The following is a 16,303-nucleotide window of genomic DNA, read 5'->3' as shown; positions in this document are numbered from 1 at the left end:
TGTGTAAGGCGTAATGACCAGCCCCTTAATGGTCCGTGCGACCATTTGTGTGTGTGTGTTCCCAAGATGACACACTCTTTTAGTTTGTGCTGTAGTGCAGTTGTCGACATTTTCAAATTAAATTCTGAAATATTGTGTAATTAACACTTACGTCTTTGGAGACTTTACTGGTAGTTGGCGGCTGATTCCTCAATGTTACTTCCTTGTTTTTACGTCGTATTTAAAGAACTCAAACAAGAAAGTAAGTTCTGCGTAGACGAAGGGCAAGTGTCTGGTAGTCATGTGCAGATGATAATGATGAGCTAAATTTAGCACCATTGTTCGTTTCACTTGGTGAGAGTCTTGAGAGTGTTGTTGTTAGCCTCTGCTAGGTGCTTCCTGGAAAACTAAATGTTTTTTTTCTTTCTTTTTTCCCCTCCTTTATTGCAAACTCTTTCTTTACCTGTTGATCTCTCTGTTCACATTATTAGTTTGACACGAGATGTATGGACATCTTCAGAATTACATACATTCATCTCAAGTTTTAAACTTTCAAACTTGTCGGTTTCATTTAAATCAGGGTGGGTGTTGGAAAAATCTTCAATCTGTTAATGCAATAGAGGACATTTAGATCTCAGGTTTGCTGAAATGCAAATAAACAGGTGTTTCCATTTGAGTCTTTTTTAAATCTATAAGTGGTTTAAAAACTGAAACAATGGAATTTACAGTAAGATGATGTGTTGGATGTTGTTTAAGCACGAAAACAGCTGTCAGGCAGGTGTGCAGTCTCGACTGTAACCACCAGAGGGCTTTCTGCCAACACGCATGTCAACAGATGTTGGGCAGAAACGCCAAATCAGAAAGGTGTGGGTTTTTAGTATTTTGGATTTTGAGATGCTAATCTCAAAATTTGTGAACTGCTGTTAAAAATGTCGAACATACATTTATGATTATGGCTCCAAATGAAATTTCACCCTCCCACACTGTCTGTCATCAGTCAGTATGGAGCACCTGATGAGCCTTGTCAGTTGAATTGTGATTGCCTTGTTAGAGTGTTAAATGGTGCAGAGGGGAACGTAGTAAATCCTGATCGCCACAATGTGATTTACAAAGCATTTGCTGAATAGTAATTCAAACAGACACAGTCGATCGGTGGGTATATATGACAGAATTTCACACAGCGCTCCTCATGTTTAACCTGTGCCTGTCTTTAAGAGGTCAGTCAGCAAGGTGATGTTTGGCTTGATAAACTGTCCTTTTATAAGATCAGCGAATGAGCGCGTTTACTCGCACACGTATGCTATCACTGCTGCACTCACAAACATGAAAATAATGAGGCGTTTATCAGTGTTAAAGATCCCGTTGAACTCATTTTGTTATACAGCTTGGATTATAATGAGATTTCTTCTGCGTGTTTACTGTGTGGAAAGACGAGATGGATAACGAAAGCATCTTCTGTGCCGAGATCCTTTTCTCTCTCCCGGTAAACTAATTGTTTAATCAATTTGATGTTTAGATAAACGCTACAGTCTGGCTGTGTTATTATCTCTTGCACAGCTTTGCTTTAGGGTCGTTGCTTCACAGTCTGCATCGATTTTTAGCTGGTTGTTGGGGTTTTTTGTAGGGGAAGATTGACAGCAGGGATGGCATGATTGTGGGAACCAATCCAGGGCAAGTTGTGAGGCGGGGGTGGATGCTGACCCGTTGCCTGTCCTCCTTTTGTGACAGATGTGCTCTACTGCTGTAGAGACAAGCTTTTGGTTTGTGTACCTTGTTTGTTGTGTATTTGAAGCTTTTGTTCTTGTTTGTGTGTGTCTCTGAATGTGCTCGTGTCTGCAGACCATACCCATCATTTATTATTGACCTTCAACAATGTGCATGGAGGAGGGGAGGGTTGAGTCAATGAAAACAGCGAGGGATCAAATATGTGCATGCCAAGTGTGTGTGTGTGTGTGTGTGTGTGTGTGTGTGTGTGTGTGTGTGTGTGCAAGAAAACAGGCGTGTTGGTAAGTGGTGCAGGTTTAATTAATGATGTGTGTGTGGTAGGCCCGCTTTGTGCTTATAGAGATGTGATGGGTAATGGCCTGGAGCTATGGTGCTCTCCTCCCCTCGCCTTTTCTCCCAGGCCAAAGAGAGAAGAGAGATGGATGCAGAGTAACAGAGAGGTATGGAAATGGCAAGAGCAGTGGGAACTGCCAGCTGCAGCCATGAGGAGGGAGGAAAAAGTGTGAAGTGTGTGTGTGACTGTGTCTATGTGTGATGAGTGGGAGGAAGGTAGTGAAGCATTAGACAGAAGAAAATGTATGCACATATATTCTCTTGTTACAAGGTAACAAAACATCACAAAACTGTTGAATTTACACAAATGTACATTTTAAAATGATAAGATTTTACTCCCTTAAAATCTGTTTGAAATGAAGGCAGGTTTTTCATCTTTACACAACTGTCTGCTGAAAAGTGACTGCAGTGCTGATGGGTTGAATGTAGAAAGCACTCGTATAATAGAACAGAAGAGCCCTTCACTGTCATTGTATATGTACAACAAAATTGTAGAGCCCAAATAGAGGGACAGAGTCTTAAAAGTCAGCTGAAGATATTATTTGTCTTATTATTTATAGTGATATTTTCTTTAATAAGAATACTTGAAATAAGATGTGCAAAATGTTTTTAACCTTACATTTTGTGTTGTATTGTTTTTGGATTTGAATAGAAGAAAAGCTTCATTTGGGTACATTTAGTGTGTGTGTGTGTGTGTGTGTGTGTGTGTGTGAGGAAGCTCAGAAGTGATTCTTTAAGCTGTCATCCAGAGGGTGTGACAGCTGATTCATCTTTGGCTGTACAGCGAGGGATGGCTTATCTACCACCAAGCAGGGTGTGCTTCACCTATTTGATTGCATTTCTTATACCTGCGGTGTCTCAGAGTTAGAGCATGTTGTTGCATTGATGTGTCCTTCTCCGTGTGTGTGTGTGCGTGTGTGTGTGTGCGTGTGTGCGTGTGTGAGTGTTGTGTTCATCAACCCAACGTAAATAAGACCCGTGGATTTGTAGCTCGTCTTATAAGTGTGCATGTGTACCTACGTGACAGTAATTCCTGCACTCACGTCACACTGCAGGTTGTACAGTGAATACTTAACTAGGTCCATTATTCGGCATCTGAAAAACAAAACTTCTGAAAAGCATCACAAAAGAAACAATACACCCTCTTTCTGATAAAAATCAGTGAATATGCTATCTTGTGACAGCCCAAAAACCACGCCAGAGCCTGAACCAGTACAACCAGTGTACAACGAGTACACTGTACAAACGCCACCAGACTTATGGTGATCTTCTAAAGCTACACCATTAGTAAAAGTCTACATATGCAATACTGCTGAAACTAACAGCTCGTGCAGAGATAATGCAGCTGTGCTAGAGCACTTTCTTCTATATCATTGTGATATAGACATTATGACAGTGGTTTTTGTTTTGGCCCAGTCTGAAACCACTGAAACAACTTGTACTTTAGCCTCTCCCCAGCCACCTCCTCCAGCTTATCCGGGGGAACACCAAGGCGTTCCCAGGCCAGCCGAGAGATATAATCTCTCCAGCGTGTCCTGGGTCTGCCCCGGGGCCTCCTCCCGGTGGGACATGCCCTGAACACCTCACCCAGGAGGTGCCCAGGAGGCATCCTTGTCAGATGCCCGAACCACCTCAGCTGGCTCCTTTCGATGTGGAGCAGCAGCGGCTCTACTCTGAGCCCCTCCCGGATGGCCGAACTTCTCACCCTATCTCTAAGGGAGAGGCCAGCCACCCTTTGGAGGAAGCTCATTTCTGCCGCTTGTATCCGTGATCTCGTTCTTTTGGTCACTACCCACAGCTTGTGGCCATAGGTGAGGGTAGGGACGTAGATCGACTGGTAAATTGAGAGCTTCGCTTTTACACTCAGCTCCCTCTTCACTACGACGGACCGGTGCAGCGAACGCATTACTGAGGCTGCAGCCCCAATCCGTCTGTCGATCTCCGGCTCCCTTCTCCCATCACTCGCGAACAAGACCCCGAGATACTTGAACTCCTCCACTTGGGGCAGGAACTCATCCCCAACCCGGAGTGGGCACTCCACCCTTTTCCGGCTGAGAACCATGGCCTCAGATTTGGAGGTGCTGATCCTCATTCCCGCTGCTTCACACTCGGCTGTGAACCGTTCCAGTGCGAGCTGGAGGCCCTCACCCGATGAAGCTAACAGAACCACATCATCCGCAAAAAGCAGAGATGAGATTCTGAGGCCACCAAAGTGAAAGCCCTCCGCCACTTGGATGCGCCTAGAAATCCTGTCCATAAAAATTATGAACAGAACCGGTGACAAAGGGCAGCCCTGGCGGAGCCCATCACCCACCGGGAATGAGTCCGACTTATTGCCGGCAATGCGAACCAAGCTCTTGCAACGGTTGTATAGGGATCGAATGGCCCGTAGCAATGGGCCAGACACCCCATGCTCCCGCAACACCTCCCACAGGACGCCCCGAGGGACACGGTCGAATGCCTTCTCCAAGTCCACAAAACACATGTAGAATGGTTGGGCAAACTCCCATGCACCCTCAAGTATCCTTGAGAGGATAAAGAGCTGGTCCAGTGTTCCGCGACCAGGACGAAAACCGCATTGTTCCTCCTGTATCCGAGGTTCGACTAGCGGACGAACTCTCCTTTCCAGCACCCTGGCATAGACTTTCCCAGGGAGGCTGAGGAGTGTGATCCCCCTGTAGTTGGAACGCACCCTCCAGTGTCCCTTCTTAAAGATGGGGACCACCACCCCGGTCTGCCAGTCCACGGGTACTGCCCCTGATCTCCACGCAACATTGCAGAGGCGTGTCAACCAGGACAGCCCTACAACGTCCAGAGCCTTCAGGAACTCGGGGCGGACCTCATCAACACCAGGGGCTCTGCCACCAAGGAGTTGTTTAACTGCCTCAGTGACCTCGCCCCCGGAAATTGGTGGGTCATTCCCCTCATCCCCAGACTCTGCTTCCTCCTCGGAAGACGTGTCAGTGGGATTAAGGAGGTCCTCGAAGAAGGCTGGGTACTCTGAACTGCCACTCAGCGCATAAGCGCAGATGACAGTCAGGACCCGTTCCCCAACCCTAAGGGGCAGGGAACAAACCCTCTCATCCACCGGGAAAAACCCCAACGTACCAGCAGCAAGCCGAGGGAATATTAGAATACCCACCCCAGCCCGCCACCTCTCACCAGGGGCAATTCCAGACTGAGACAGAGTCCAGCCCCTCTCCAGGAGACTGGTTCCAGAGCCCAAGCCATGCGTAGAGGCGAGCCCGACTATATCTAGCCGGTACCTCTCAACCTCACGCACTAACTCAGGCTCCATTCCATGTCCCTATTGCCAGTCTTGGCAGCCGGGGATCGGTCCGCCAGGGCCTCCACTCCTGGCCGCCGCCCGGCACACAATGCACCCGACCCCTATGGCGCCTCCTGCAGGTGGTGGGCCTGCGGGAGGATGGGCCCATGTCTCCTCGGGCACCCTCCCCGGGCCTGGCTCCAGGGTGGGGCCCCGGTAACCCTATCCCGGGCAGGGTAAACTGTTCCCTCGATGTTTTCTTCATAAGGGTCTTCTGAATCGCTCTTTGTCTGGTCCCTCACCCAGGACCAATTTGCCATGGGAGACCCTACCAGGGGGCAAAAGCCCCCAGACAACATAGCCCCTGGGACCCCTGGGACACACAAACCCCTCCACCACGACAAATCTATTCCCCTTTTGGTTAAATAACTCTCCTTGGATTGTCTACATCATGCACAAAACGCTGCCGCTGCGGGCCTGAAGTCCTGCACGTCTGTGCTAAACATAGAAGAAACATGAGGCTTGTTTTAAAATACTCGCTGTTTAAATTAAGTACCTTTTTAGATTTGACATTACTGTCCCGTAGCTTTTACTTGCAATTTTTATGGTTCTTAAAATTGGGAGCAAAGACTTCCTTGCCTTTGAATCCGCATGTGTCTTTGTATTTTTGTGTGTGAGAGTGCTGATTAAACTGACCTGTAATGGCTTCTGCAGTAAATGGCCAGGCAGTAAACAAGAATACAATTATCTCTGTAGCACCGTGATTTCCTGAATGTGGTTCACGGACACACAGAATCCGCAGGAAGCACTACACACTGCGTATATTGAGGTCTGGATGTAGTTATTACTCTCTAGGCCTTTCAGTCACTAATTACTGTGTTGTTTAATAAGGCCCAGCCAGACTGTGTGTTTCAAGGTGTGTCTGAGACTAACAGCGTGAGCAGGTCATTTCATGGAAAACCTGAAAGTATTTAATTTTAATGGGTCTTCATGTCAGGCACTGGCTGTGAAGAAATTATACAAGACCTGAAAGAAAAAGACATTAGTAAGACACACTGGGCAAAGGGAGATGAAAACAGGAGCGGACAGGAGATCAGAAAATGGGCCAGAAGCGCCGTGACTGCCAGTCTGAATTAATAAAGACACCACAAGAAGGAAGCTTACAACAAATACGGAAAAGTGCCCACGGTGCACAATGCTTTACCGTGGGTACTGAACACCCACAGTGCAATATTGTGTGTGCATCACACATTTCTTAATAGGGGGAACTGCCACGAGGAGGAAACTGTTTGTGAAAGCAAACAGTTCTCTATACGTGCGTCTGTAGCACTTAGCATGGCCGGAAGGTCATTTTGTCAGACAGCAATGACATTCTGAGAAGTGTTCTTTCTCAACGTGTCAACACTCCAGTCACCCCGACCACAACATATATATCTGTCTGCTCTGCACTTTTCTGTAACTTCTGATGATCAAAGTGACAAGATGTCTAATACTGGCACATGTCGAGCTTCTGTTTGAGAGAGCCCACCTCACGCCGATGGAAAGAGTCTGATCTCACCACGAATGCTTTCTTGTTTCACTCTTGGTCTTCAGTTGAAGGTTTTAATCCTGACGTGGTTCTTTAAGGGTTTGTGATGACATCTGAATTTATGGGATTCTAAAACCAGCTCAGAATTTTTTTGTGTGAGTGTGTGCATGTCATCAAGCTAAAAAAAAAAAAACTGTTAGTTCCTGTATTTCAACTTTCACAAGAGGTTGAGGGATAATTTTGTGAGACTGAACTGTAAACATGAAAACCTCCTTCCCTTTACTGTGAACTTTGAGCTTTTATCTCTAAAACTGTTCATATTTCCTTTTGAACCCAAATTCCACAAAAACCAGTAATAAAAAGGCTTTTTAACAGACACTTTCCAAAACTAAAGTTACCTTCATTCTGATTGGGTTTCACTCTGGAAGAGGTCACAAAATTAAGAGTGAACTTGACAATGAAAACCATTGAAATACATTGAGGTATGGCTTTAGCTGTTTGGGTCCCTCTTTCACTGATAATGATACTGGAATAAATAAGTGAGAAGGTTACAAAAAAATACTTATCGGGGGAATTTATAGTTAATAATAAATGTTAGGTGGACCTTTCATAGCCAGAGTGCGTGTTTATCTCAAAGGTGTATTACTGGCCATAAACGACCTTGGTTTTAAAAGCTTTGCGCTACTTGTCGCACAGGTTTTATGAAGTCTTTGCACACTCTGTGGGAGAGAATTAAATGCTTCTAAAAATGTGTAAATGAATGCCTTTGATAAAGCGTTTCTTTTTCCAGGGCTCGAAAAATCGCTAGCCCGACGTCCCGGGGCTAGCGATTTTTCTGGTTGGGCTACCAAAGTCCATCTCAGCCCTGCCCGTCAGGCTGTCATAGGAAGAAAAAATATGTCAATGCTTTTGCATTCTTTGGCAAACGTAGCTGTCAGTATGTGACATATTGAAATCGCGTTTGAATTTCCGCTTGTTTTTTGCTTCACTTTCACTTTGCGATGGCGCAAACTGTGAATAGAGAGCGGCAGCTACTGACTGGTGAGTGACAGATTAATTGCGCACCAATTCCTCTGACATCGTCTTATCACTCATTAGCTTACTATTCAAACGTGACAAGTGAAATCTCCCGCAGCAAGCTTAAACATGTGATACAGGTTGATTGCGCAGAGAATCGCTGATCATTATGCAAGTGCCTGTGTAAAAGCAGATGGATTTACGCAGGTATTTTAGTTCTGCAGAGCCAAATAAGACAGGTCAGGGTGAAGAAGGGACAGCCAATCAGAAAAGCCGATCACAAAACGGAAAAGATATGACAAATCAGGCTATGAGGCAAAAACAAAAGCGCAGCTTTTTTTGGTTTCATGGACAAAAGAATTTCTGTGGCTGGAATATGACGAGCTAAATAACATAATGTTCTGCTGGGTGTGTCTTGAGTTTCCCTCAATTTCTGAGTCGACAAGCACCTTTGTTACTGGGACCAGTCATTTTAAGAAAGACCCCATTAGAACCCATGAGAAATGCAAGAAATGCATTATTGCTCAGTCTGCAGTATCTTTCCCAGAACAAACGCCAATTGCAAAAAAACTACTAAAAATAAACCAAACACAAGAAGTCCAGAAGAAACGCAGAAGAAAAAGCTGTTTAGAACAGCGTGATGTTGCAAAGAGTGAACTACCTTTGGCAAAATGTAGCAGCCTTTGCAAACAAAGCAAATGGCCTAGATCTTGGTTCCACTTACCTCTTACCCGTGACTTCAGTGGAAATGTCAGATTCAGGATCTGACACAGACTGATCCATGTTCTACACAGTTCTTACAAGTTCATAGAAATTTCTGTTCAATTAGAACCAAATATTTGAGTTGATGATTGTATTTTTTATTTTTTTTACAGTTGTTGTAATTTGTGTTTTAACAATTTTTTAAGTCAATCAAAAAATTGTCCTCTTTTTTTTCAGGCTACTTAAATTTATTTTGGGCTACCAAAAACTGAAGAGTGTCTGCCCGAAGGGCTACCAGAGATTTTGAAATTTTGCGAGCCCTGAAATTTTCTAATCTTTTTGTAACACGCTTCCTCTTGAGGCACCATAGACACTGATTTATTTGGCACGTCTATGAACTGAGTCACCCTTATTTTACCTCAAACCTGCATTTTGTGTCTCGCTGTCAGTCTGAAAGCTGCTGAAGTTGACAGCTGGAATTTTTTAAACCACTATGTCAGGCTTCTACTTTCTTTACACAGAGATCAGTTCTTCATCAGCTCTCTCTTCAGATTGTCTTTCTTACGCCTTCCACCCAACCCCACCCTCCTCTTTCTTCACGGCGGGGGGTTGTTGCATGTCACACTCTCCACCTATATTGTGCTATAGCCACCAGCAGCAGGGGCGGCAGATGAGTATGGCCATTGGCTTCTTCCCCTCTCACCGGCCCTCCCCTTACCCGACACAATGGGTTCGCTTGTCCATGCAACACGCACAGGCATATGCAGAAACACATTCACACACACAGAGGGGGCTTTACTCTGGGGCTGAGTATCGCTTCCCCGCCATATGCTCCATCTCCACTGGAATGTTATTATCCTCATTTGCTGTAGAGAGAGCGGAGCATGAGGTAAAAGAAGAAGGAAAGCGTGAATAGGTTAGGCTAAAGGGCGACTGGGTGTTGAAACGTATCTGTGTGAGGGAGGGAGAGAGAGAGAGAGAGACCGTGAAAAGGAAGGGAGGATGCAACCGATGCAGTGAGGCAGCAGTTTAACACCAGCCTCAACCTGCTACTGTGAGCGACAGAGCACAGGGAGAGGCACAAGGCACCTTTTTATTCTCACTGGACACAGCCTCCTCTAAGGTCAGTGTTTCTCTCTCTCTTTCTGTCTCTTTTATTTTTACCCTGGTTTACCAAGCAGCACCGGCACCCCGCATCCATCGAGCTCACACTGTAGCTATAGGGCGGTAGGTTCACAGAGCTGACAGACAAAGTGTGTGTGTGGTTCATAACCACAGAGACTATGAAATGCTGTTTGCTATTCTGCACACTTACACATTAAACGCCTGCTGAGGGTGATGGTTAACAATGGGAGGAGCACACATCACAAAAGACAAACCTGAGCTCTCACCACAGGATGCTGCTCTGGTGGGTGCTGTAGCTCAGTGTGTGTGTGTGTGTGTGTGTGTGTGTGTGTGCTATGACCTGTGTTAGCTGGAGAGGACTATTAATTTTCTTTAAGGCAGTGCCAACTGAGCCTCTTTAGACGTCCACACATATAAAGACTGTTAAAGTCGGTAAACGCTGCTTCCCATTTGAGCTGTGGGAAAATAGGTGAGGCAGTGTGTCTGTGGATTTGGTGTCACCTTGTACAAACACAGCTCTGATTTGTAGTCGTCCTGTCTTGTCAGCTGTACTCTGATCTTATAAAAGTTTACGTAGTCTGAACTGCATGTAGTTCACTCTAAACTTCCTAAAAACAGCAAAGTCACAATCGCTTTTTAACCAATAAAACTGTTGGACTAAGGATGACACTCATGCTTTGACCTGAGTCGCCTCTCTTCATTCGTGTGCTGGGTGCTATCAGCGTTACTCTTTAGCTAACTGTCTTTACAGTTAAAACTATTAAAGTTGGCTACACCAAGCTACACTCTGAGCATGGCTGCCATTCCAGCCGAGAAGAGGCAGGGGGGTTGTCAAAGCTTGTGCATTGATTGGGCTGTATACTTCAGTGTGTCTGTGTGGTCCCAGTAAGAGGGATCATCCAAGATCAACGAGTAAATCCAGGAGTTCATTTCATTCGTAACTCTTCTCCCTCTACTTGCATGTTATCTAAAATAGTAGACGCATTAAAACCGAGTTAGATCTTAACTCACAGGGAGGACAACTCGTCAAAAGAAGAGAAGAGATATGTAATGTGACCAAAAATAGCACCAAACTGAAGAGAGCATTTTTGTTTGTTTTTTTAAGAGAAGTTAAAAAGAGGAAGGAGAATAACGAGCCATGTCACAGTGAATAAAATGTGCATAACTCTACGAATATGGCTTACTTTGATCACGTTTGCGTGCCCTGTTTTTTGGCTTGTTCTGGTCTCAAACTAAATGTGCTGTGTCATTGTCCTTGGGACGCAGTGCTACCTCTGCTTTAATAAAGCTGGTTGCCTTGTCATTTTATCCTCTTTTTGTGGAGCAGTTTGTCCTTCTGTTAAGACTCTTATGACACAAACCACAAATGCTGATGCTTTGACACTTTATTACAAAGCGTCAGGTTAGGTGTTGTGCGCTTGTGAATGCAGACGAGCAGAAAAGCAGGTGACCAAGCTCATTTGATCTGTGGGTTTAAAAATGGAGTATGCAAAATGAGGAAGAAAGAGGAGGACAGAAAATTAGTAGCATAGTCAGCTTGGTTATAGAGGAAGTTTGTCACGTTAAATGTTATCCATTGCTTCCATTGCTTTCTATCTTTCTCTTTCTGCCTCATTACAGCACCAGCCTTGGCTCTGGGCTCGGCTGCAGGCTTGCTTTCAGGATTGCAGGGGTTTTCTGTGCATTCCAAGTCTGTGCTGGGAATATGGGCTCTGCTGCCAGTCAGAATGGCTCATTCATGCTGAGCACAATGATCCCGTTTGAGGCACAAGTCCTTACCCACGCTGTTTGATTGGCAATATATTCAGCATCTATTTACTTCATCCATTATGCATTGAGTCAGATCTGTTTGGCATTAATGATTCTCTCTTGTTTACTCTCTACTTGATGCATTAGAATAAAAAAAACTGAGACAAACAAAGATATTTAATGAATGAAGAAATTGTTTGGAGTATAGAACAGAAATGTGCAGATCTATAGACCTGGGCACATTTGCTCCCAAAATATTGGCTAACAAAAACAAGAAGAAAACTGCTGACGTTAGCTTGTCCCACACTTTATAGTAGATTCTAGTAGTAGTTGGTCACATTGTAACCTCACGACTTTATTTCCAGATTAAAATTAATCACGTCTATTGCATTACTGTGAGAAGCTCTGAACTGTTGCTGGCACGACCTTCCAGAAATGCCGTGTGCTATCGCTCACTTTCTGTACACAGCATCCGTACAGTCTGTCGCCTCTGGCTGCTCGGTGCGTAAGAACAACAGGCACATTTCACTGATTTAATCGTCATGAACTGAAGCCAGCATCAGAAGAGCAATAACAATTTCTCATGTGGTTATTTTTGGATCTGGAGCTACAATCAGGTTCAGGAAGTCGTGAGATTTTTGCCAAAGTGTTGTAAATATAAATGGTTATTAATAGAAATCTTTTTTATAAAGGAGCGGTTTGCAAGGAATTTAAACAGAGCTGCTTTAGTTGAAGAACTAGTTAAAGGACTCTGTGGCACAAACACTGAACTCACACAAATAGTGTATGCACTATTGTATAGACATTTTTACCTTTTTATACCCAGGCTGATATGCTGCACAGAGGTTTCCTCTTTCACAAATCTCCAGTTAATCTGTTGGACCCTTGAGATCCAGTTGATTTAGGCTCATCATGAAGAGCTTGTCGTAAATAAGCATTGTTGTTCATTTATGAACATACAGGTCTCCCAGGACTCGGTCAGGCATGGTAATCGAGCAGACATGCTATTGATTGGCACATTTGGGAGCTTCTGCCACACCAGCTGTGATCTTTCTGGGGGGGGTTTTAAGGTAGACCTGCAGGTCATGTGGATGAAGGAGGAGATGACAAGAAAAATGAGATGACTGTGATGAGCAAGATGCTGTGAAAAAAGGCACACAGAGGAAAAGACTGTGGCCTGTTGATGTTATCACAGACTGCAACAGTCAAGCTCTGCCTCAGGTCTCAGTGATTGTAGTGTACACTGCTGTTTGGATCTCAGCTATGTGCTCTCATAGCCCTCTGATACTAACTTTATTTTTCTTAGTATCCCTGGTTGTGGTATAGCTATTTGGACCAGTTGTGGAACTTAGTGTCTGCCATCTGGCATGACAAACATGTTTAAATGGTCTGTTATAGTCATTCTTCTCCAGAGAATGATTATCCCTGCAACAGCAAACAGGAAGCCTATAGTTTCCATCTCTTCCTGTCTCTATGGGACGGGGGGAAGGGTCCGTAGTGTTGTTCAGCTTGAGGATTGTAGCACATCCAGTCACCCAGTTGGGCTGCCCTCATTAGACATGGGCCGGAGAGCATGTTCAGATCATGCTTATCTTCACATGCTGGAGCTTTGTAGGGTGCCTGGTGGTAAACAAAGAGGCACAGTGATGTGCAGATTTTATGAGGCAAGAAGTGTGGCATTTTGTAGCTGAAAACAAAGACTGTCACAGGTCTGTGATCTCAGCAAAAACAGCACAGGATACTGCTCACCATATAAAACAATCTGCATAGATAGCATTTAGCAGCCGAAGAGTCTGTGCTGAAAAAGAAGCTAAAAACAAGAGGGAATCCCAGCTTACAATCCCAGTATTGCAAATAGGTAACTGCTAAAGCAGTGAATGACGAAGATGAAACCAAGCCTGAACATGGATGATGCATTCTGCAGCTACTTTGCAGCTACTTTGTGTCAGGGGCAAATGAAAGCCCAACAAACTGGCATTAAATTCAGGTACCAGAAAAATCAGCTTATTCTTTTAAGTGTTATATGGACAACAAACTACGTCAATTTCCCACGTTTGCACCGTGAGCTGGAGACGCAGGGTCTCATCTGGTTGTCTTGAATACACAAAATGCTTACAAGGCCTTTTAATTTTCACTCTATTATGCCTGTGACAGAAAGCCATCACTCTCTGGTAATTGTCCAGAATGGAAGAACGAGATTGAACAGAGACAGACGCATCTGGTCTCTTTCAGTAGCCTCTGGGTCAAGCAAGAAAAGCTCACACACATTTTATCACCACCATGAACATACGATTAAAGGGGTGTGACTTGGCATGCTAATACATTCACGCTATTCCATTATTTATGAGTTACATCTGAATAGCAGTTATCTCAATCTAGGGCAGCCTTGCATATTAAGCTTAGCTTACTTTGCTTTCTTTGTGTTTTTTTGGTGGATTTTCTTTTGAATAATAATCTCTTTATCTCATCATTATAGAATTACATCAGCAGCATCCTCTCTTTACACTTATTTATATCAGGACTGAGACTAGGTTAAGGTTCAGCTCCGTGCAGTCAGTTTAAGGTGAATAACATTTTAGAGAAATTAGCAGGGTGGATCAAATGGTCATTATAATGTAAAATGGGTTAAATAATGGGTTGTAAAACAATTTTGCATGACCACAGATGACTAAATATGAACTGTTACAGTTGGTTAATTTTTATCTCTCACTTCTCCATATCATAGTCACTCCTTTTTCCACCTTTTTTCACCAGTGATTTATTGCATTTCTTTAACTCCTCCTTTGCTTTCTCCTCCCTCCTCACCAACTCTCAAAGCATTCTAAGGGAGTCATGAAAGTGACCGTGAATAAATATCTTGTAGGGCGACCTGTCCCTCCTCCCTTCCTGCAATTGTCTGCTTCACCAGGTGACTCTAGTTTCCAGGGAACCGGTTTGTGCAGTGATACAGAGACTCCAAAGCTCTCACGGGTACACACACATGAGCTTACCAGCCAAGAAGGAAACGTGTGTGTGAAGAACAGACTGTAATTTCTCATAAATATGGATACTCCTGAATGGAAAAGACACTATAGGATTGATAACCATTCTGTGTTTACCCGGCCGGGGAAAACACAACTCTTTTTGGGAGGAGTGCTGGCAGGTAGTGTAAAAAATTTACTTTTTGTTTTTTTGTCATATTTTCAGACACGCAAAATAAATAAAGTGTCTAAAAATGAAAAAGTGTTGGTGAACTACGGATTAAAATAAGCTCTAGAGGAAGCGCTGCCTTTACCACAGAAACCCAAACACACAGGTGGCTGTTAGATAAGTGAGTGTGAGAACAGTCACCTACGAAACATTTTAGACACACAGCCTGCCTGTCAAGGGAAATTATGCAAGAACTTTTTCAATGACCTTTCAGAGCTTTTGTGTGAATGGTGAAGCAGTGGCATTTCTTTCTTGCTCATTATCTTACCTGGTGCTGCAGAGCTTTAAATGTTTGTTGGGCTGTAATCGGAGAGGTGTAGCACACAAGAATGAACTTGTGGCAGATTTTTTCAGCTACACGATATTTGTCAGCAGCATCAGTTAACTTTGCTGTTCTTGCAATAATGTTTAAAGATGGAGAAAGATAGAATACCCTCATTTTTAGTTAAGCATTTTTTTAAACCATCTATAGTTTATAACACGTCCTTATGTGAATTATATATCTGCAACCTACAGTGTTGAAGGCTGGCGAAAACACAGGTGGTGACTGTGTTTTCAGTTTGACTGCTGGTCAGACTTGGGTTGGAGCTCATTTGGTGTTTTCAGTCACAGACGTCTATCAGATTTCTTGTGCTGCTCTACAGCAAGTAAACGTAAGCACCACAAACCAAAGGACTGACCTGATAAAAGGTTTGTTTACACCACTTTTTGATCATTAGATACGACATGTCGCATACGCAGATGCACATTTCTGAAGTTCAGATAAATGCCACGACTCACTGACCGTTCACTCTGAGCAAAGGTTACTGTAGCTGTCAAGGACGAGGTGCCAATTAAAATTTGGTAGTGCAGAGAGCTGCTTAGAACATAACCCTTTAAATTTGTTTTTTATTTACTTCGACTGCCAAGAGAACAATTTGTAGCAGTTTGCCACCTATGTTGTTGAACATCAAAGGCACAATTGTGATTCCATGTAACTGTAAAACAATCAAAATGTGTCAGTAGCAGTATTTACTCCCTCACACCTGTGTAGTTTATGTTTACTGTAACTGGCAGCTTTCTTCCAAGAACCACAGACGAGGTCTTCTCAGCGTTCTCACTTCCTCAATCGGTAATTTTAATAAATGCTTGAGTTCCTGTTATTGTAAATCTGATTCCTTCTCACTGGCCAATTCTCTTTCTCAGCTCCTCTCAGTAAACTTGTCGTTATCGCTGCCTTAACAGGAGACTATAAATATGACTTCTGGTTTCATTGTCACTATTGAGACTTTATGGCGACTCTCATCCCACATCACTTCCCAGATCCTACCTGGCCGGTGACCAGTGTTCACTTTGTGTGTGGATTGTGCTGTCTCCGGGTCTGCTGAGGTTATCAGTTGTGTTATGCTCAGACTTCTAACAAAAAGGCCAGTTGCATGACGAGTACGTCAGTAGAAGGGCTGGTACACTTTCCTCCATCAGTCATCAGCCACATCTCAGAAAGCTATTTCTCTGACCTTTGTGGCTGCGTGTAGTCGCCAAAGTGTGAAGCATTTTCTCTTTTGAGTTTATTCTCAGTATTGACATCAGAACACATCCCCCCACTTAAGGAAACAATAGGCACGCAGTGACTCTGGTCACACGGCTAAGAGTTGGCCGGAGGGGCCTCCATAGGCTGACTCTGTAGAGAAGATGTGTACATAATGCTT

At 44.0% G+C, this 16,303-nt stretch overlaps 1 protein-coding gene across 3 annotated transcripts in view; it reads left to right on the top strand.

Moving 5' to 3' along the window:
* Positions 1–16,303, top strand: part of fgd4a (FYVE, RhoGEF and PH domain containing 4a) — a 50,140-nt gene that overhangs the window by 8,000 nt on the left and 25,837 nt on the right. Inside the window, exon 1 of one of the 3 annotated variants that reach the window (XM_084932795.1) lies at positions 14,098–14,568. The exons of the other annotated variants lie outside the window; for them this stretch is intronic. Coding sequence (XP_084788921.1) covers positions 14,469–14,568 — 100 coding nt within the window. The 5' untranslated portion in view covers positions 14,098–14,468. Of the gene's footprint in view, positions 1–14,097; positions 14,569–16,303 lie in introns of those variants that run through there. 3 annotated transcript variants of the gene reach the window in all.

The sequence above is a fragment of the Perissodus microlepis genome, chromosome 7 (assembly GCF_051167445.1).
Source record: "Perissodus microlepis isolate ML-2025 ecotype Zambia chromosome 7, ASM5116744v1, whole genome shotgun sequence".
Classification (NCBI taxonomy): domain Eukaryota; kingdom Metazoa; phylum Chordata; class Actinopteri; order Cichliformes; family Cichlidae; genus Perissodus; species Perissodus microlepis.
This window is presented reverse-complemented; position numbering and strand designations above follow the sequence as displayed.